The 20973-nt window shown below is 53.6% G+C and overlaps 2 protein-coding genes across 2 annotated transcripts; one reads left to right on the plus strand and one right to left on the minus strand.

The window, feature by feature from the left end:
* The first annotated feature begins 6449 nt into the window (after positions 1-6449).
* On the plus strand, positions 6450-9633 carry GUCA2B (guanylate cyclase activator 2B). Its single transcript, XM_060004181.1, has 3 exons — positions 6450-6542; positions 7684-7870; positions 9572-9633. Exons 1-3 carry the CDS (start codon positions 6450-6452, stop codon positions 9631-9633), a joined length of 342 nt encoding a protein of 113 aa, XP_059860164.1.
* Positions 9634-12234: 2601 nt separating this feature from the next.
* GUCA2A (guanylate cyclase activator 2A) lies at positions 12235-17605 on the minus strand. The gene is made up of 4 exons (XM_060030214.1): positions 17481-17605; positions 13593-13701; positions 12658-12845; positions 12235-12301 (listed from the first exon to the last, which is right to left on the minus strand). Exons 1-4 carry the CDS (start codon positions 17603-17605, stop codon positions 12235-12237), a joined length of 489 nt encoding a protein of 162 aa, XP_059886197.1.
* Between the last annotated feature and the right edge of the window lie 3368 nt (positions 17606-20973).

Consider the following 20973-nt stretch of genomic DNA (forward strand, 5'->3'; position numbering starts at 1 on the left):
TCACACTCACATTGGCAGGACCCTCCACCCCTGGGAGGAGACGTGGGGACAGAGGCTTTCCACTGCCCCTCAAATCAGAGAGTATGTGCCTCCTCATCCATTAACTCTCAAGGGGTGGCTCAGAGAAGGATGCCTTAAGGACAAGGGCAGCTCGGATCTCTCTGCATGCAGTGCTCCCTGCCTGACACCAGGGGGCAGCCCTGATCCACTTATTTGTGTTTAAACACTGTTCCCAAACCCCAGTCCATAAAGACAATGGCAGCTGGGGAGAACACAAACAAACCTGAAAGGGCTGTGTGTGTGTGTGTGTGTGTGTGTGTGTGTGTGTGTGTGTGTGTCAAGATCAGTACAATATGGGTAGACTGGGGAAATGAGTCAAAAGGGAAGTCATAGGTTGAATGAGATTCAGTGTAGTTACTTATATTGGGGTACAAATTTGGTTCTGAGTCTCCCATTGGCCATAGCAAAAATAGAGCCATTCACTAGGTCACCCACTTCTTCAGGAAATGGCCAAAATTTCATTAGGGAAGCTGCTGGAAAACCACTACGCTTTGGTTTATACAACTCCCCATACAGGGTCTTCTAGATCAACTCTGCTTAGGTGTTCAACCCAATACACCGATTTTTCTTTAAATTTGTCATCTCTCCATTTTACCCTTTAATTCAAAGTGAAAGTTAAGCTCTCTAGCTCTAGAGCCAGACCTCCATTCTCACTGTGTCTGTTCCTGTCCTCCTCTTCTCTCTCTCTTTTTTTTTTTTTTTTTTGCGGTACGCGGGCCTCTCACTGTTGCGGCCTCTCCCGTTGCGGAGCACAGGCTCTGGACGCGCAGGCTCAGCGGCCATGGCTCACGGGCCCAGCCGCTCCGCGGCATGTGGGATCCTCCCGGACCAGGGCATGAACCCGCGTCCCCTGCATCAGCAGGCGGACTCTCAACCACTGTGCCACCAGGGAAGCCCTCCTCTTCTCTCTTGATCCCACTCCAATCAGGTTTACATCCACTATTTTCCTGAAATTGATCCTCTCAGGGTCACCAGCCCCTTCCACGTAGCTAAATCCAGGGGCAGTTTCTGTCTTCACTTTACCAGAGCTAACCCAGCGTTTGACCCCAGGGAGCATGCTGTTGTTCCTGAAACACTTTTTTCGTTTGGCTTTGAAGACACAACCCTCTTCTGGGGCCCCATCTCCTGCTCCTTCTCCATCGGCTTCGCTGGTTCCTCCTGCTCTCCTTTACCTCCAAATACTGCAGGGCCCTGTTACAGCTTGGCCCTGGGACTGGCCTCTTCTCCAACCAGTCACTCTCTCAATCCAGTTTCAAGACTCTAAGTATCAGATCCTCCTTGATGACCACACATGTATATCTGTGGCCCATACCATATCTCTACTCAGAGGTCAAGTAGGCATCTCAAACTCAACATGACCACACTGAACTCTCCAGACCCTCACCTAACTTGCTCATCCCTGCTTCCCATCTCAGTAAGTGGCAGCCCCATCTGACGTGGAACAACGTCGAGTTGTCCTTGACTCCTCCCCATTTACCCTCCACATCCAAGGGAACAGAGAATCCTGTGGGCTCTGACTTCAACGAATGTCTAGAACCCAACTTCTTCTCAACATCCCTATTCTGACACCCCCACCCACCCACCATTTCCAAACAACCAGCACTGCTCTGTGGGCAGTGGCTTTGTCTGTCTTGTTGGTTGCTGTATCCCTTGTGCCTAGAATGGTGCTTGGAACAAAATAGGCCATCAATAAATATGTGTGAATTAAATTATTATATACCCTAGAGTTTGCTATGCACATACGACACAAAAAGGATTTTGTTTCTTGATAAACAAGTGATTTCACAACTAGGAACACTAGTTCACAAATGTCTTCACATTTTTTGAACAGTCACCAGGTCCCTTACATATGGCAGGAAGATGCTAAACAAGATGAATAAGGCTCAGAGAAGTAGAACATTTTCCAAGACCAAACATCTAGTGGTTGGTGGAGTTAACATTTGACTCATATTCATTTATCGAACTCATCGGGTATTTATTAAGCACCAATCATGTGCCACATGTTGTTTGGGAAGAACCAAATAGACCAATTCCTTGCATTCTAGTAGTGAGAGAAACGCAAGAAGTGAAATGTGTGTCTATGACAGGTGCTACAAGAAACCAGGTTAAGGGAACCAGGAGTGATGGGGAAGCTTTCTGAGGTAGGATGGTCGGGAAAGATCTCTTTGGGGAAGTGGCATTTGAGCAGAGACCTGGAAGAAGTGACGGGGTGAGTTACATAAGTGCGTGAGTAAAGAGCAGAATTCCGAGGTAAGCGACTTTTGGCAAGTTTGGGTGACAGCAAGGAAGTTGGTGTAGCTGGAACCCAGAGGGTGAAGGGCAGAATTTTTAGAGATGAGCTCAGAGATGTGGAGGGGAGCCAGAGGGACCTGGAAGGCCAGTGCAAGCCTTTGAATTTTACCCTGAGTAAAGCGGGAAGCTGTTAGTGGGTTTGAGCAGAGGAGAGACACAGTCTGACTTAAATTTTAACAGGCTCACTCTGGCTGCCTCCTGGAGGCCTGAAGACAGGCAAGAGTGGATACAGAGAGATCTGTCTGGAGACCTCTCTTGGCCAGGCTGTGGTGCTCAGTTGTTTGGTCAACCAGCAGTCTAGATGTTGTTGTGAAGATATTTTTTCCGATGTGATTAATGTTTACAATCAGTAGAGTTTAAGTGAATAATGTATGTGGGCTTCATTCAATCAGCTGAAGGCCTTAGAAAGACTGAGGTTACCCGAAGAAGGAATTTTGCCTCAAGGTTGCAACATGGAAACCCTGCCTGAGTTTCCCACCTGCTGGCTTGTCCTGCAAAATTCAGACTCAAGACTGCATCTGAATTTCCAGCCTGCCAACCTGCCTTACAGATTTCAAACTTGCCAGCTCCAAAAATTGAATGAGCCAATCTTTTAAAATAAATCTAGACAACTTATCTACAAAACAGAAATAGAGTCACAGATGTAGAAAACAAACTTATGGTTAACCAGGAGTGTAAGGGGGCGGGAGGGATAAATTGGGAGATTGGAATTAACATATACACACTACTGTATATAAAATAGATAACTAATAAGGACCTACTGTATAGCACAGGGAACTCCTCTCAATAAAAAAGTGACCATATAGGTCACTCTGTAGTGACCTATATGGGAAAAGAATCTAAAAAAGAGTGGATATAGGTATATGTATAAGTGATTCACTTCGTTGTACAACTGAAACTAACACAGAATTGTAAATCAACTCTACTCCAATAAAAATTTTTTAAAGAATTAATTAATTAAATTTAATAAAATAATAAATCTAGATAGAAGATAGATAGACAGATAGAATACATATGAATATATAACAGGATTGGTTCTGTTTCTCTGGAGAATCCTGACTAATACCAGGCTGTTGCAAGAATCCACGACACCAGTGATGCATGGTGATAGCTTGGACCTTGGCAGTGGCAATGGAGATGATGAGACATAGTTGGAGTCTAGAAATATTTTGAAGGTAGAGCCAACTGGATTTGCTAATGAATGGAATTTGGCAATCAAAACAAAGGGAGGCATCAAGGATGACCCCCCAGATTTTTGGCCTGAGCAACTGAGTGAATGGTAGTACCCTCACCTGTTCTGCGAGATGCTGAGGAGGTAGATAAATGAGTCTGGAGCTGAGGGGAGAGATCAGGCTAGGGAGTGAACAGGGTACCGATGGCACTAAAGTCCTTGAGCCTGGATAAGATCTCCAAGGGGGTGACTATAGACAGAGGAAAGTGGTCCAAGGACTGAACTCTGGAGCCCCTGGGGCATTCTAAGCTCTAGAGGTCAAGAAGAGAAGAAAAAAACAACAAAGGAAACTGAGAAGATGGGCCAATGAAATTGGCAGAAAATCTGAAGAGCGTGTGTCCCAGAAGCCAAGTGGAGAAGGTGTTTTATTCCAAGAAAGATGGAGTGGTCAGGTATGACAAATGCTGCTGGGATATGGTCAGTTTGGGGGCAGGGAGGTACCGTGGCGGTGGGCACTGGGCAGGGAGTCCAGTGCGGAGAGAGGGGCGGCCCAAATACACACAGAGGCTAACTGCCACCCACTCTCCTCCGTGTTCAAGGTTTCCACACAGAGACCAGAGTCGAAGCTGGCATGACAGTCACTTCCCATGTCCCTCAAGAAGCCAGCACCCTGAGAAACGTCAACACACACTGTCTGAACGGGGGCAGTGGCGAGGGTTTGTGTCTGTGCCTCTGTGGCGTGATGGATGGTGGGTCATTGGTGAAGAGATTAGAAAAAGCAGCATTGAGATATGAATCTGAGTCAGATTAGGCAGACAGGGAAGTCACACCTTGTTCCCAGGAAAAGAGTGACACATGATGGGCCTTGGCTGGCAGAGCTGAAAGACAGAGAAGGGAAGACCATGGCTACCGGGGCCTCCAAACCTACGGGCTTGTTCCTTGCCTCTTGGTGTCTGGCCAGTGGGGCTGAGCTTGCTTGGTGGAGAGAGCAAGGACTGGGGATTCGAAGATCAGAAGTGTCCCAGCTGCAGGTTCAGAGATGGGACCTGTCAGGGAGGGCTGCATGGGGAAGGAGAGGCAGGGAAACCACCACTCACGACGTGGCCCCCACAGACCAGGCACGTGCTGGGGAAAGGAAGCGTCACAGGCTCCTTTGGGACGGGACTGTCCAGTTTTTCCTCACAATAGCCACTGTGAGGTTGTCCATTATTTCCTCCACTTACTGATGAAGAAATGGAGACTTGGAGAAGCCACGCAAGGTCACACAGGTGAGAAGTGCTGGAGTCTGGGTTTGAACCCAGCTCTCTTACATCCAAAGCCTGTGTTCCTTCTACCATAAGCTGAGCAGAGGCAAGAATTCCAGAGAGAAAACCTGCTGCTCACACAGTGCCTGAACTTGTTGGGCCTGTAAAATGAAGATAATTATTACACTGTCCCATCAGATTGAATGAGATTAGGCCCATAGAACAGCATGGCACCTGTACATTAGAGAAAAGAGAGTTATTGCTACTGACAGTTATTTCAGTTTACAGATATGAAGTCATGGAAGAAAGTCTATTAAATTCTTCATACTCATAAGAGTAAAGGTCAAAGTCCGTATTCAAAGCAAGACAAAGGAAATACCAAAGTTCACTCAAGCTGTTTTCATTTCACCCCCAAGAAAAGAAAGAAGGAGGTGAGCATTTCAGGCAGGTGGAAAGCAGCAGCAGAATCACGAGATGGGATTAGGCTTGTGCAAGGAGGATCAGCCTTAGGGAATACAGTGACATCAGATTTTAGCCACAGGCTGGAGAGTGGTCCTGAAATAGACAGATGGGCTATCTGGGCTTCAATTCAATGTTACGCACGGGGCACCTACCGCACACCAGGCCTGGCAGAGCAGAGCCCTGGGACGGATGCTGTGGACAGCTGCCTTGGCTGGCAGTGGTGATGACGCCCTTGCAGACTTTGCCCACTTCTCCCTGACCCAGCCTTCAATCACGGAGGTCGTAGGTCATGCACTGCCCCGCATAGCAACTGTGAAATGAAGGGACCTGTGACAGCACGAGTTACCCCCAGATGAGAACGAGCTCAGGCGGGCCCAGCCCCATCAACTCTCACAGCGACCTCTTGTGGTGGATTCTATCATTATGCCCATTTGATGGAAGAGAAAACTAAGGCTCAGTCAGAGTCGATGTGACTTGCCAAGGTCACGCGGCTGCGGCAGGATCAGGATTCGAACCCAGGTCAATCTGTCTCCAAGGCAGGTGCTCTTTCCTCCATACTGGGGTAGGCTATTGGCTTCTGAAAGGCACCGACAGGTGAGATGGACAATACCTGGCCTGAGTGTACCCATCACCATGGGAAATGGCAGGCAGAGGCAGGTTGAGGGCTGGGCAGGGACTGATCGGGATGGTCCTTAACTAGAACTGGGGAGAGGGGAGTGGGAGAGACATGGGTCTGAGGGCATGGAGAACTCTGAGGTCAGCCTTGTATCTGCCCACCTTGCCCTGGACCAACCTGTCTGTCTGCACCTTTTGACCTGAGAAAGAACCCTAGGCTGAGCTGGGTCAGATGCCTGAGGACCTGCCCTGCTATCGACTAGCTCTGTCACCTGGGACAAGACACTTTACCTCTGGAGCCTCACTTTCCCTTTCTGTGAAATGGCCTCCCTCTCACCCCACTCGCTCGCTGTCTTGTGCACAAGGCAGGCGCTTAACACTGCATCATGCTCGGGTGTGCTCTGGGCCTCCTTACCCCTATCATTCCCAACCCCTTTCCCGGGAATGGGCTCTGGGCTTGTCAGGATGCCAGCCAGCTGTTCAGCCCCACCCTGGCTGGCCAGTTAATGAGTGACCAGGGAGCTGGAACCCGGCCTATAAAGAGCTGTCAGCTGGGGAAGCAGGTGGGAGCCTGGTGGACGGTGGCGAGACACAGAGGGAACGAGATGGCTCACAGGGCACTGTCAGGGCTGCTGCTGTGTGGCGTTGCTGCGGTCTTCCTGGTACTGCTGCAGGGCGCACAGTCAGTCTACATCCAGGTTTGTCCTGAAGGTCCCCATGGTGAGAGGCTGGGATGGAGAGGGAATGCTGGGCAATTCACTGAGGAGAGCTGAGGACCCAGGGCTCAGCCCAACACCCAATCACAGCCCAGGGACACAGCTGGTTGGGGGGAGCAGCTGGGATGTCAATGGGGGCTATGATGGTGATGATAATAACAATAAATTATGGTCGTTCAGCATCGCTCTCCTCAAATGCCCCTCTCGGTCAGAGTTCAGATGTGGAACAAGACGTGATCCCTGCCCTTGAAGAGCCCAGAGGGGAAGGGAGACTTCTTTGATGCTCCCACAACTCTCTGTATTCACCCATGTATGGGGAGGAGGGCGGAGGGTCACCAGAAAAAGTTGCCCTGGCTGGTAACTCGAGCTGACATTGCAGCATGAGCAGGAGGTAGCCCGGCGCAGAGGTCACCGACAGCTCCAGACAGAGGGCACAGCATATGCAAAGGCCCAGAGAGAAGACAGCAGGGAATCTGGGTCTCCTTCCAGGGCAGCTGTGAGACTAGGAGTCTTCTGGAAACAGGGTCTGCCTGTGGGTGTGGCAGGTTGCCCGCTGGGCTCCTGGGTGGCACATTCCTGACTCTGGGCGGGGCCTCCTTGGGAAGGAATAAGGGAATCCTGGGGAAGCGGTGTCAGCTTCCCCCTGCAGCCTTGGCTTTGGAGCCCAGCTGGCTAGACTAGGCATTGCCATCATTTTACCATGTCAGTTCAAGGGCAATCAGGCAGTTATCGAGGGTGCCCTGGGTACCAGGCACCAGAGAGCAGTGGAGTTTGATTATCTCCATTTGTCAGATGAGGCTCAGAGTGGGGAAGAGATGGTCAGCCAGTCGGGAAGAGCTGGGATTTGAACCGAAGTCCCCTGGCCTTCAAAGCCCACGCCTTGAACCAACGTGCTCCACGGCCCTGCTCGACCTCATCTCCCAGTTAGCCTGTGACACAGGGGTGTGAAGTACCAGGCCCCACCTTCCACGCAGGCGGTCTTCCAAGTGTGACCTTGACGTTCCCACTCCGTGAGAACACGGAAGCTCTGCGGGGCCCGGGAAACCCTGGTCTCCCGGCAGTGCCCCACTCCCTTCCTGCTCAGGTTTTGATACCCTCCCGTCTCCTCTCTCTCTTCCTCCAGTACCAAGGCTTCCAGGTCCAGCTGGAATCGGTGAAGAAGCTGAATGACCTGGAGGGGCAATGGGTGCCCAGCCCTGACCTGAAAACCCAGAGGTCCCAGTCCTCCATGTGCCACTACCCGTCCCTGCCACTGGACCTCCAGCCCATCTGTGCCTCTGGGGAAGCAGACAGCATTTTCCAGGACTTGAGTGAGTCCCCCCACCCCTGGCAAGACTCCTGCCCCTCATTCTCTCTCCTCCCCACACCCTAGCTCCTCTACCTCGTGTGGTTTCTGTTAAACACCCAGTGGCTGAGAACAGGGAGATTCAAGAAACTCAAGCCCCTGGCCTCCCCGGTTGGGGCACTGAAATCAGGCATGCCAGGAACCCCTTCAGTCCCTGGCAGCCTGGACGGGGTGATCAGCCTACTTCCAAGACTACACAGATTGGGGGGAAAGGGACACAGGAAACGGACCCATAAAAATGATTGCAATGCAGTGGGATGATGGGGGAGGCACAGTGGGGACATGGGAGAGAGATGGCTCACATCCACAGTGGCATAAGTGTTACTGAGTCCAACTGCACGACAGGCCAATAAATCAGAGACGAGGTGTTGAGGCATGGAATACAACTTTATTTGGAAAGCCAGCAGACCGAGATGATGGCAGACTAAGGTCTCCAGAAAACCATCTTATCGGGGTTTGGATGCCAGTTTCTTTTATAGAACAGAGACGGGGAGGAGATGAGGAAATAAAGTAAAAAGGCCATAAGTTTTGCAAATGTCCCTTGGAATGGCCAGCCTCTGGGAGGGGATGTGTTAATTTCTTCTTTCTTGCAGCCATCCACAGGGTGGACAGTGTCAGGATGCTTCCCTGAACAATAGCACTTTGGTTTAACATTCAGGCAAAGGGGCAGGGTTCCCCAAGGCAGGCCATTATGTGTAGACAGTATCCTTTTAGTGAACAAAAGCAGCGGAAAGAAAAGGATAAAGTAAAAGAAACAACAGATCCAACATGTAGTCAGATTTGACTCTTCCCTGTTACATAACGGGATCTGAAATGTTTCCAAGACGGGGTGACATCTAAGCTGAAATGTGAGGGATGAAACAGCTGGCCAGGAGAACGCGGCAACTGGCTAGTATTTTTTCTTTTTTTCTTTTGATTTTATTGGAGTATCATTGATTTACAATATTGTGTTAGTTTCAGGTGTACAGCCAAGTGATTCAGTTATACATACACATCTATTCATTCTTTTTTAGATTCTTTTCTCATATAGGTTATCACAGAATATTGAGTAGAGCTCCCTGTGCTATACAGTAGGTCCTTGTTGGTTATCTATCTTATATATAGTAGTGTGTGTATGTTCATCCCAAGCTCCTGATTTATCCCCCCCCCCCACTCTTCCCATTTGGTAACCACAAGTTTGTTTTCGACATCTGTTAAGTCTGTTTCTGTTTGTGAATAAGCTTATTTGTAACTTTTTAAATTAGATTCCACATGAGTGATAGCATAGGATATTTGTCTTTCTCTGACTTACTTCACTTAGTATGATAATCTCTAGTAGCTAGTATTTATTGAGCACCTACTAAGTGCCAGGCCCTGGGTCAATCTCTTTGCCTGCAAGCTCTCCTCACAACCCCTCTGTCAGGCTGACACAGTCGAGCAGGCAGGAAAACTCAGGCACAGAGTTTAAGTGACTTGCCCAGGCACTGCTAGGAGGACAGAACCTGGGACTTGAGCCCAAGCTGCTCACACTTCTAAACTTTCTTGCTCTTAATCTATGAGAAGGATGCCAGGCCCCTGCCTCCAACCCTCTCAGAAGCAGGCCTTCTCTGGCTGCCTGGTCAGTGGCTCCTTGGACCACAGATGTTTCAGGTTCAGGTTCAGCTGACCAGTTTTCTCCTCTGCCCAGGGACCATCGCTGCTGATGACTGCGAGCTGTGCGTGAATGTTGCCTGTACTGGCTGCAGCTAAGATGGCCTGGGTGCCCTGAGCCCACCCTGGACACCGTGCCCCACCCCTGCCCACTGCCTTCACAGCACCCACCCCCATCCAGGCTCTGGGGGTCCCCGCCACCACGGTCATCCCTGCCCCCCACCCCGCCCTGCAGGGCCCGAGCAGCTGGATCTGACACAAAGCAGTTGGACCCACGGTTGGAGGAGAGTGTGGCCCCTGAGGCAGCCCTGCTGCTGAATAAAGATTCCCCACCTACACGCAGAGTCAGGCGTCCATTTGTTCACCCCCAGGAGCCACAGGCAGAGCTGCCTGGGAAGCTGGAGGGGTTGGGCTCCTGTGTCAGGCGTTTTCATGGCTTCCTCGCCTGAGGAGTTGCTCTGTTTCATATCGAAGGAGTGAGGCTCTGGGTGGAAAGGAGTCGCCCATGATCACCGGGCTGGGAAGCTACAGAGCACCCAGATCCATCTGACCTCCCAAGCTGAGCTCAAGTCCTGGCCCAGCTGCAGAGCCAGAGCTTCTGTGCTCCTGGTGGGGCTGGGGAAGGGACAGGGGGCTCCCTCCCGTAGGTGGGACTGCAGTGGAGGGGGTGGAGGGAGGAACCACGTGGTGCCCCTTCGGGGCTGATTCTGCCCCGGGCCTGCCTGAGTTCACCTTTACCCTCCTTCTGGGGCTCCCCGGGACTGCCTGGCCAGCTCCATATGGAAGGCCTTCCTTCCCTCGCTCCATCCTGGTGGCCCTAAGGAATATTAATAGTACCAGCATCTTCTGAGCATTTGCTATACCCTAGGTACTGTTTTAAACGCTTTGTAGGTATTAACTCACCGAGTCCTCACAACAGTTCAGTGAAGCAGGTAATATTCGCATTACCTTTACGAATGAGGAGACCCAGGTACAGAGAGAACTAATTAGTCCAGGGTCACAGGTTCAGCAAAGTGGCAAAGCAGGCTTCTTCCCAGGAAGTCTGGGCCAGAGTCTATACTTTGAACCATCATGTTACCGCCTCCCTGTGACTCCAGGCCCCAGCTGCAGCTAATGACACTCAAGGGAGGATGTCCTGCAGCCACTGCATTCCCCCAGGGGCCTTCAGTGCTCTACTAAAGGCCAAGAGACAAGACTGGGAATTCCTGGGAGAAGGGCTTTCCACAGGGTGGCTTCCTCCCCGGCCTCTGTCCCGGGCAGCCAGAGAGGAGAAAAGCCAGGTACAAAGGGGCCATGCCCTCTGAACTCAGCTCCCAGGGCCAAGCCCATGGTGGATTCCCCCAGACCAGCTGCTCCTCCTGTCTGCCCAGTTGTGCTCCATCGTCCTGTAACCTCCCAGCCTCCCAGGCCACACCCCTCGGAGCTCTGGCTCCTTCTGGTCCTCCCCCCACAGCAATTTGCAATGCCTCCTGCGTCTCTCTGGGCCCCTCCCATCCCTCTATCATCACTGCCTCCCTCCCTGTCCCATCCTCTCTCCCCCGCGAGGCCAGAGCTTCCTCCCTGCCCTACATCCTGCAGGCTCTCCATGCCCACCAAGCCAGAGGAACACTGCAGTGCTGCTCCAGCAGTGCCCCTTACCCTTCTGTGCCTCCCCAGTACCAACCCGCAAGTCTAAACTGAGCCCACTCACCATCTGGCCTCGTCTCCCACCTGCCTGGGAAGGAGGCAATAATGGGAACTGCCACTGAGGGAGCACCTGCTATGTGCCAGGCACAAGGCAGAGCCATCTAGACAGAAATAATAATAATAATAATAGCATCAGCACAGTGCTCGCTCACACTGGGCCCGGTGGAGCTCTAAGAGTTTTCCCTGTATTACCTCATTTAATCTTCACTCACCCCTGTGAAGTAGGGGAGAGAACAGGCTAAGTAACCTGCCCAAAGTCACACAGCTGGTAACAAGCAGTGCCTGGACTGACACCCAGAGAGTTTGGCTCCAGAGTAGGAGCATTAAATAATTCTACCCCACCACCCATCTCATCAGGCACCCCTGCAACTTTGGGAGGAGGGATCTCCCAAGAGATCAGGGGTGAGCAGAGGTGAGGGGAGCAGAGGACATAGTGAGAACTATGGCTTGGGGTGTGGGCCCTGGGGGGAGGGCAGGAGGCATTGCTGAAGTGGTCAGGACGGGGCCAGATTCTGAGGCCCCTTGAACACTCTCCGGCCAGGGGCTGATCTCATAGCCCCTCAGTGCTTGTGTCGGTCATCCAAACCAGCACAGGAGCTCACATGTGGCTTACGGATCATGAAAGAAAAGCAGAAGTTCCACCTCCTCCATTGGTGGTCGTTGGATTCAAGTCTCCTCGGCGTCTGTGAGTGGGGGGCAGTACCGATACTGGCTTAGCAGGAAGAGCAGGGTTCTTGCACTTAGCACACTAAACCCTGAGCTGGCGAGGGCAGGGTAGGCATTCATAAAGTGGGATGAAAGAAGGAATGAAAGCAACACCAGGAGGACTCTGGAATCTGGTTTATTATCCGCCGGTGGGGGTGGATCTTGGAAAGTACCGGCAGCTCGGATGCGGGCAGGGGCTGGGCCTCCCCAGGCTGCCCTCTCGTCACTCCTCCATTCTGGGTAGGTGGAGCTGCGAGGAGGGGGAGCGGCCTGCGGGGGAGGGACAGAAGGTAGCGAGCACCCGCCGTCCTAGCATCCAGCACAGGCAGCGTAGGCACAGATCTCACACGTGCTCGGATCCTCGGCGATGGCCTCTGGACAGGAGAAACGGGGCCCCGTGAGAGCAGCTTCCTCTGCCCAAAGCTCCCGCCGTCCCTTGAGCCAGAGTTTGAACATCCGCTACCCAGGAGAAACCCAGGCCTGTCCTCTCTGACCAGCGGCACTTCCCACCCCAAACCAGGACACAAGTACGGCAAGCCGGCCAATCAGGGCGGAGAGCCTACCCAGAAAGGCGTTACAGCCGAGACCAGACAAACCAGGACACACAGCAGAGGGCTTAATCAGAGCAGAGCTCATCCTCGGAATCCCACCAATCAGAACACACCTCTCCTTCAAGTGCCACCAATCAGGGAATTCCTGGGCCCCGCCCTTCAGAGAGGGGGTTACTCTCCGAGCCTCTCCAGGATCTCCTGGGCATTGGGCTCCTTGCAGAGAGGCTTGAGTTCTTCGGGAAACCTCAGGGAGCTACAGAGGATGGGAACGAGGGATCCACCAGTATTTCTAGACCTCCTAGGCTCCTGGAGCTGCTGGAGGTCCTTGAGCTTCTTCACTGACTCCAGAGAAAAGGAGAACTCTCCATCCTGAGAGAGACATGTCCAGGGTGTGAGGCCAGGCTACATACAGCCTGCTCCCTGGCCGCTTCCCCGAGGACCGCCCCCTCTCCAGCCCCGGTGCTCACACTCAAACAGTGTTTGCGGCACACGGGAGCCAGGTGCTCCACTGCGGGGCAATATAAGGTGGTCAGAGCTCAGAGCCAGACACTGGGCTTGAATCCTGGTTTTGCTCTGCGACCATGGACGGGTCATTACACTCTGGGATCCTAGGGTCTGCCTGTTATATGAGGAATGGAGAAGACAGATGCGAAGCGGCAGGGACACAATAGGTGCCTATTAGTGGGAGCCACTGTGCTGATTTGTAGGGAGAGGCACAGAGCTGGGACCAAGGCTCAGGCATCCTGAATCCACGTGGCTGTGCCCCAGTTGTCTTCACCCCTGCCTGAGAGCAGTGTGGGCTGATCCCCTGGCCCCCGGCTCCAGCCTGCTGCCTGGCTGATGTTTGAGAAGCAGTAAAAGGTCTCCCGGGGCCTGGCTGTGATAGAATGGGGCCCCCGATGAGTACCAGGCTGGCCTACGGCCGGCATCCACACCAATGGGCACACCCTTCCGTCAGGACCTCCAGGCTGTCCAGGTGATTCCTGAGACCCAGGCCAGGGCTGTGGCTGAGGAGGAAGGTCTGGAACTGAATCAAGCTCCTTCCCTTCCCAACCATGTGCCCTGGGCCCTGGACATAGAGAGCCAGCTGGGCCACAGTAGGGACGGAGAATTTACCTTCACGGTGACTCCCCCTGCTAGGGCGGCCCAGGCCCCAAGGAGGCACAGTGCAGAGAGCAGGAAGGTGTTCGTGGCAGCAGCGCCCAAGAGAGAAGAGGGCTTGGTTCTGCATGCAAGGGGAGAACAGTGGGACTTTTAAAGAGAGCAGGGTTACTGAGTAACCCAGGAGTCTTTGCCAGTGTCTCATCTGCTTGCTTGTCAACTTAACCCTAATCAGATAAGGCCCAAGACAGCCCTGGCCGGTAAGAAATCAGTCGGGGGAGGCCGTCAGAGCCCCAGCCCCTTCCTGGACTCCCACTTTAACCCATGGCTGGGCTGGGTCCTGCATTCAGGACCAACCACTCACACTCACTGATGGCTGTGGGCCACGCCATGCGCCAGGGTGGGGCTGCAGACCCAGCCCAGCCCTTAAAGAGGGAGGACCAGTGGCAATGCAGGGTGATTAGGGGAGTGGGTGGGCATGAGGAATGGAGGGGCCATTCGACCAGCCAAGGGGCAGGGCAGTTCAAGAAGCTTTCCCAAAGGAGGTTTAGAGAATGGGTGGAGATTTTCTTGGAGAAGGGGCTGAGGGTAGAAGGCCGTTTCTTGCAGAGGATACTACACGTGAGACAGCAGGGAGGTGAAATAGGCCTGGAATAATCGAGGAAATGTGAGTAATTCAGCCTGCGGGGGAGGAGGAGGTTGCCAGGGGGCTTCAAGTGTTAAGAAATGAGATTACCAAGGCAGGCGTTCGGTTTGGCCACTGTGACTTTGAGGAAGGACTCAGCTCTGCCATCCACAGGCCTGGTTCGAGTCCCATCTACTGCCCCATTCCTATGTGTGTGAATCTGGACAAATTGTTTCCCTCTCTGAACATCAGGACCCCTTGTATCCTCTCTGGGGACCAATACAATAATACGTACCTCGTGGGGTTATTTTGAGAATTAAATGAGGTTATAAAAATGCTTACCTCAATGCCTGGCATACAGAAAGCACTCAGTAAAAGATCCTTCAGTTATCATTACTTTGTTCAACAGCCACAACAGCTTCTGGTCCCCGTTGGCCCCTCTGGAGACCACCTGCCGATCTGAGCCACAGCCTGTTCTCATCTGGTGCTGGGCCTGCTGTCCTGCCTGTCCTGCAGCCTCAGATCATCCTTGGATGTGCTCTCCCCACTCCCTCCTGATTCCCTTGCCCCCTGCCCCTCTAACCATCCCCCCCACCCCCTGCCCACACCGTGTCCCTCCTCTTTTTGCTCTGCTTCCCCCAACTAACTCAGCCTAATCTCCCCCACCCTGGCCTTTCCTGCCAGGCTCAACTCTCCCAGCATCCCTGCCTTTGAATATGCTACTCCATCTGCCTGGAAGGTTTTTCCTTCCTTGTCACTAGGTGAACTCCTACTTAAACTTTAAGGCCCAGATCAAATAACCCCCACTGCATCCTCAGCTAAATAACCTCTCTTTGTTCTCACAGAACCAGATACATTCCCCTACTGGGGATCTTGTTGAGTTGGATTACTTGGGTGTGTGTCTCTGCCCCTCTAGACTCTGACCCTCATGAGGACTGTACCCCGGCATAGTGTGTGTTCATTGTATTCTTTTGTGAGCAGAGCCTCCAGGACACGGAGGAAGGGGAGTCCTGGGAGCTGCTTTGTTCTAATCTACAAACCAATCTGGCTGCAAGCCAGGATGGCTCCAAAGAAAGGAGTGGGGGTGGGAATCCCTGGGTGGGAAAAGTCAACACTGCAGGGGAAATTGGAGGGTACTTCAAAGGGGTTCAGCCCAAGGGAGGGGCAGGAAACACTTGGCCAACCTGCCCTCTCAGGCTAGTCCTCAGAACCAGACTAAGATTCCCTCCCTTTTCTAGTGTGTGTGTGTGTGTACACTGAGGAGTGTGTGTAAGTTGAAGTGTGTTAGTATATGCAAGGTGTGTGTGTGTGTGTACGCTGAAGTCTACATGTCCAGTCCAGCCACATGGTGGCCGCTGCTAGCTGAGAGCTGGGTGGGAATGAGCCCCAGCAGAGGGTTAGGGATGGGATAGGGTACCTTAGGGTTACGGATGGAGTTTGGGTTGAAGGTGAGGCTAGAGATACACATAAGGGTAGAATGTATTGTGATTGGGATGGTGGTGAGCACAGGTAGAGATCAGGAGTGCAGCTGAGGCTGGCGCTGGGGTTGGAATTGGGGTTGGGTGGACTTGAGCTGGGTTAGGGTGAAAGCTGGGTTAAGATCAGTCTTAGGTTACCAACTGGGACTGGAGTTACATTAGGGCAAGATGAAGTAGCAGATAGTGATAGGAGTTCAAGTTAGGACTCAGATTGGGGTTTGAGTCAGGGTCAGGATGGAGCTGAGCTTGGGTGTGGGGTGAGGGTCAGGGTTAGGTTTGGAATCAGGGGTGTAGCTAGGATTGGGTCGATGTGGGGATTGTAGCTGACATGGAGGTTGGTTTGGGGTTAGCTTAGGGTTCTGTGGTAGGGTTAAGGCGGGAGCTGAGTCTGCAGTTTAAGTTGGAGGTGTGGGTGGGGTCAGGTTTATGACTGGGGCTGGGTCTGGGGTTAAGCGCGGGGCTCAGGCTGGACTGGGGTTTGGTTTAGCATGAAGGATGGGGTTCGGTGTGGCCGCTGTGGGCTGCAGGAGCCCTGTTTCTGGCTCCCTTTGGCTTTTCAGTCTTTCCCCTCCTAGGTTACAGTGGGATTGGGGGTAAAGGGAGGGGCCTCTGGTTCCTGAAGCCTCTTTCTCCCATAACCCCTTAGCCGGGGCTTACCTGCTGCAAGGCTGGGGTGGAGCGGGTGTGTGGGAGTGATGTAAGCTCCACACTGTGAGAAAGAGGAAACGGCTCACAGGCCTCAGCACTTCGGGCCCTGACCTACCCAACCCTACCTCTGACATCTCCCCTGGGAAATGTGAACCAACGCCCCTCCCACCCCTGCCAATTCCCTGGCCCAGCCTGGGCCTAGGTGTGAGTTCAGACCCCCTCCCTCCTCTCCTGCATCGAAGCTGCTGGATCTTGGGGTCCTCTTGGAAGCCTGGGGTTCTGGATCACCCCAGGCCCCCACCTGAGTCCTGTGGCCTCGGTTCCCCAGCACCCCAACACCCCTCATCATTTCTTAAGGGGGGTGAGTGGGTCTGGGTTGTTTGGGCACCTCACATCCAAAGGCCACCCCTTCTGGCAAACTCTCACACCTCCATAGCCTCCCAGGCCATGCCACCTCTACCTGCCTCCCCACCTGAAAACCCATCAGTGGCTGCCCCAAACCTTCAGAAGGAAGCCCAGACTCCCTGGCCTGGCATTCAAGGCCCATCATGGTCAGGCCCCTGCTCACCCTTCACCCAGGATCCCGAAAGACTCCCTAGGAGTGGGCCAGGAAGAAGGGGCCCATACCTGGGGTGCTGTAGGTGAAAAAGCTCCAGCTTTGGAGCCAGGCAGCCCTGGGGTAGAGTCCTAGCTCCATCAGTGAACAGCTGTGTGCCCTTTCTGAACCTCAGTTTTTGCGTCAGAAAAATGGAGACAATAACAACTACACTGAATTTTGGGTTGCCGAGAAAACTGTCCTCACTGACTTCCAGCCCCAGCAGGCCTGTGTTAAGACCATCCCCACCACCTCTGGGCTCCACCAGCCTCCTATACTCTCCCCTTATAAAACCTACCAAACTATCTGTCCTGCCCACTTTCCTACGAGCTTCTGAGAGCAGAGCCTGTGTCTTGCTCCATCGTGGCCCCAGTACCCATACAAGGCCTGGCACTTAGTGGGTAGCCCCGATCTCTCAGGAGACCAGGAAGGCCGTGGTATTAGTAATAATCATAACATTAAGAATAGCAGCGAATGTTGATCAAACACTCACTCTAGGCTACGTGCTTTACAGGTGTGAAAACCAGACCCAGCCCTGCAGCCCAGCCACCCCTCACCCACTGCTGGCAGCTGCGTGGGTTTCCCCTGCTGTCGGGCCGCCCTCTGGTCTCTGTGAGGATGCTGATGCCATTCCTTTTGGCCTAGAGATTGTTGAACTCTTGTGTTTGGGTGACCTCGTCATGGTTCCAGGGTGCCTGTTAAAGTTGGGTCCACTGAGGCCCAGCCCTCCCAGGCCTGGCTCTGCTTCCCTGCAGGCTGGAGGCCTCAGCTGACCCTAGGGAGAAAGGCCTGGAACAGAGCCCGGGTGGGAGTCTGAAGACTCCCATGCTGATCTGTGTGACCATGAAGAGGCTGTGGCCCACACTTTACAGCCTCCGCATCCTGCTTGCATACATGTCCTGGAGGTTCTTCTGAGAGCCCAGAACTGCATGAGGAAGGCATCACGATGTATGTGAACCTCCCAATAGCTCTGGGAATACATAAGAAATCACTATAGAACCCCATTTTATAGGTGGGCACACTGAAGCTCAGAGGCCCAGAGAGGGTAAGAAAGCATTACTTTCCCGAGGGTGCGGACAGAAGCTCCGGGAGCAGTTTCACTGGTGGCTCTCTGCACGAGGGCACCCAGCCAACAGCGAGGGAAGCACAGACACAGGTGTGTGGCTAGCTCAGCCTAGAGGAAGGCACAACTTTTCAGACTCATTGCCAGGTGGACTTGGCACCAGCTGCAGTCACAAAGCTGTAAATTCCAGAACAGAGGCCAGTTCTCACAAGTGCCAAAGAAAAGCTAAACTTCTATTCGGTTCATACCTCCTGTCCTGTCTTCCTAGCCCCAGACCCCCATCTTTGGGGAAGGAGAAGAAGAAAGGCCCAACCACTGAGTCAGACCCTGTTTTACAGGGCAGCGATACCCGTTGTACAGAGGAGGAAACCAGGCTCCTGGAAGAGTGCCCAGGGCCACAGAGAAAGTGGATGGCTGAGTGGGAATTTGAAGCCTGTTGGCCTGAGCCCAAGTCCAGGCAGGGGTGGCGGGCTCCCTCCCCTCCCCCAGGCGTTGGGGTGGGCAGGATCTTTCCCGTGATGCTCTGCGGGGGCAGCTGGGGAGTAGACAGAGGGTGTGTCTGGTTGTTTGCTCAGCAGTGTCATCTCACATCCCCATGGTCTGGCCGGGACAAGGCACTGGGGGAGCTCCATTCACCATCTGCTCCCCACAAAGCAGGGCTTCCTTTTGCCACACCCTGGCCTGCTCTGGGCGTTGGCCATGGAAACAACCCATCACACCCGAAGGCTGTCAGGGAAGGAGGGAGACCCACCTGCAGCTCCTGCCATGTGCCTCAGAGCCCACAGGCTAGAGGGAGGATAGGACACGGGCACAAACTCCCTGGGGCTCCGCAGGGAGAAAAGGTCCCCCCGTGGCCGGGTCTGGGGATGCTTGCCAGACCAGGTGGCATTTGAACTGGGAGGATTTGATCAATGGGAGGATTTGGACCCACAGAGATGGGGGCTATATGGCAAAGGCCTGGCAACAGGAAGCACACAGGGGAAGGGAGGGAGGATGGGCTGAAGCAGAGAGTGTCTCAAGAGGGGCTGTGGGTAGGCAGCCAGAGGAGGCTTTAAACACCAGGCTAAGGCGTTTTGCCCTTCACCCGGTGACAGTGGGAAGCTAGGGGAAGACCATGAGAAGAGCTGTGATTTAGAAAGACCATCATGGCCCTTGGTGTTGGGAGCGGACTGTCTAGGTGTGCCTGCTGCACTGGTCCAGGAGGGAAGGGGTGTGTTCCTCCCCCAGCAGTACCCTGGGAGGGCCAGGGGTGATTGGAAGGATGGTGTGCTGGGGTATCCATGGGTCTTGGCGTGTGCAAGAGAAGCAAGGGAGGAGGGCAGACAGGGAAGGCAGATGGGTCCTTGGGACCAACAGCGTGCCAGGGCCCGTGCTGGCTGCTTCCATCTGACTTCTCATGGATGAGCCCATCAACACTTTAATCCCATTATACAGATGAGGAGGCTGAGGCTCAGAGAGAGCAACGTCTTGCCCAGATGGAACTTTAGGTTCTTTTGACTCCAGAGTTCGTGTTCTTTCCATTGCCTCATGTATTTTTCTGGGCTTTGACGCCTGCAGAAAACACGATCAGCCACAGGCCAGCAACTCACAATGGACCAGCTTCTGGTCTGGCCAGGAAGCTTTGCGGGGTGCAAGGAGGAGGGTAGGAGCTGCCTGGGGGCAGGAGCAGGTATAGATAGATCTGGGATCCAGTCCAAAGGGCCACAGTGGGGAGAAGCAGTGACAGCGGCCAGGCCAAGGATGTGATGAGAAAAGGGGAAGAATTCATCTGTATTGGACTTGCAGGGCCTAACCCTGAGTGTGCCTGGGAACCCGGCTCTATCCCAGGCAAATGTCTCTGGGGACGTGGGCTGCTGGGGAAGACTCGAGTGGCTAACAAGGTTAGGAAGGGAGGAGGAAGCCAGAACCTGCGTGGGGAGCCATCCCGCCCTCCCTGCCCTGGGCAGAATGCTTTGTCTCCTGTCTGCGGCTTACGATCACACACAGACACACTGAGGCACACAGACGCAATCATGCAGGCGACACAATCACATATCCGGGCACAGACACACGAGCACACCATCACAAGACACACAAGCACCAACATACAAGGTCTGGCTCACACACACGGAGGGCCTCGTGAGCACAATCGGAGTCACACAAGCACTCACAGTTACCCTGACTTATAGGACCTACACCGCACCCCCCCACACCCAGTCACAGAGTTCACGCACTCACACGTTCTCGCACGGAACCAGAGGACCGTTCCCAGGAAGGCCTCTGCCTATGGACGTCACTCAGGCATGGGAAGGGTGGGAAGTGCGCTCGGACGTCTTTATTGCCATTGTCTGGGACAGGAAGTTGCCTCTCTGACATTCTGGGGGCTGCGTCATGAGAGGGGTGGCCTTCACCCAGTGACATCAGCTCAGGCCCCGTGCTAGGGTAGGGTGGGTTGGGATGGGTGTGGTGAATGGCCCTGAGGGAGATCAAGGGCAACTGGGGAGTGCTGTGGAAGAGGCCAAGGACCTCGGTGGGAAGAGCAGACCAGAATAAGGCAGCTCTGGGTTCCCGTCCCCTTGCCAACCTCTCACTGATGGTGACCTGGGGCAAATGACTTCACCTCTCTGAGTGGCAATGTCCAGCAGTAAAAGGAGGATAATGACACCAACCTCCAAGGTAACTGGGAGTGCTAACTCAGATAATTGCTGTCAAGTACTGGGAACAGGGCCTGGCAAATAGTGGCAATAATCATCATGTTTGTGACGGCCCCGGGACTCGCTGTGTGAGCGTGTGTGGGCTCAGAGGCAGGGCTGGGAGGACAAGGGTAGATGCCCCGTGGCAAGGTGTGTGGCAGGCCCGGCCACTTGCCTAAACAAGACGTCAACTGGTCCCAGGAATGCAGAGCCTCAGGAAACTCAGATCTGGGGTTGATGGTGGGGTGACCTTCCCCACCCTAACCTCAGAGTAGGTGACAGTGGGCATCAGGAGGGCTGGGCCCAGGCAGCAGA

The sequence above is a fragment of the Delphinus delphis genome, chromosome 1 (genome assembly GCF_949987515.2).
Source record: "Delphinus delphis chromosome 1, mDelDel1.2, whole genome shotgun sequence".
NCBI lineage: Eukaryota > Metazoa > Chordata > Mammalia > Artiodactyla > Delphinidae > Delphinus > Delphinus delphis.

Excerpts from the sequence above, each read along its gene's own strand:
- GUCA2A (XM_060030214.1), bottom strand. The coding sequence starts at position 17,605 with ATGACGAGGTCACCCAAACACAAGAGTTCAACAATCTCTAGGCCAAAA. Across the intron at positions 12,846-13,592 it reads CAGGGGGAGTCACCGTGAAG|GATGGAGAGTTCTCCTTTTC; the intron begins GTAAATTCTCCG and ends TGTCTCTCTCAG. Across the intron at positions 12,302-12,657 it reads CAGGAGATCCTGGAGAGGCT|AGAGGCCATCGCCGAGGATC; the intron begins CGGAGAGTAACC and ends TTTCTCCTGTCC.
- GUCA2B (XM_060004181.1), top strand. The coding sequence starts at position 6,450 with ATGGCTCACAGGGCACTGTCAGGGCTGCTGCTGTGTGGCGTTGCTGCG. Across the intron at positions 6,543-7,683 it reads CACAGTCAGTCTACATCCAG|TACCAAGGCTTCCAGGTCCA; the intron begins GTTTGTCCTGAA and ends CTCTTCCTCCAG. Across the intron at positions 7,871-9,571 it reads CAGCATTTTCCAGGACTTGA|GGACCATCGCTGCTGATGAC; the intron begins GTGAGTCCCCCC and ends TCCTCTGCCCAG.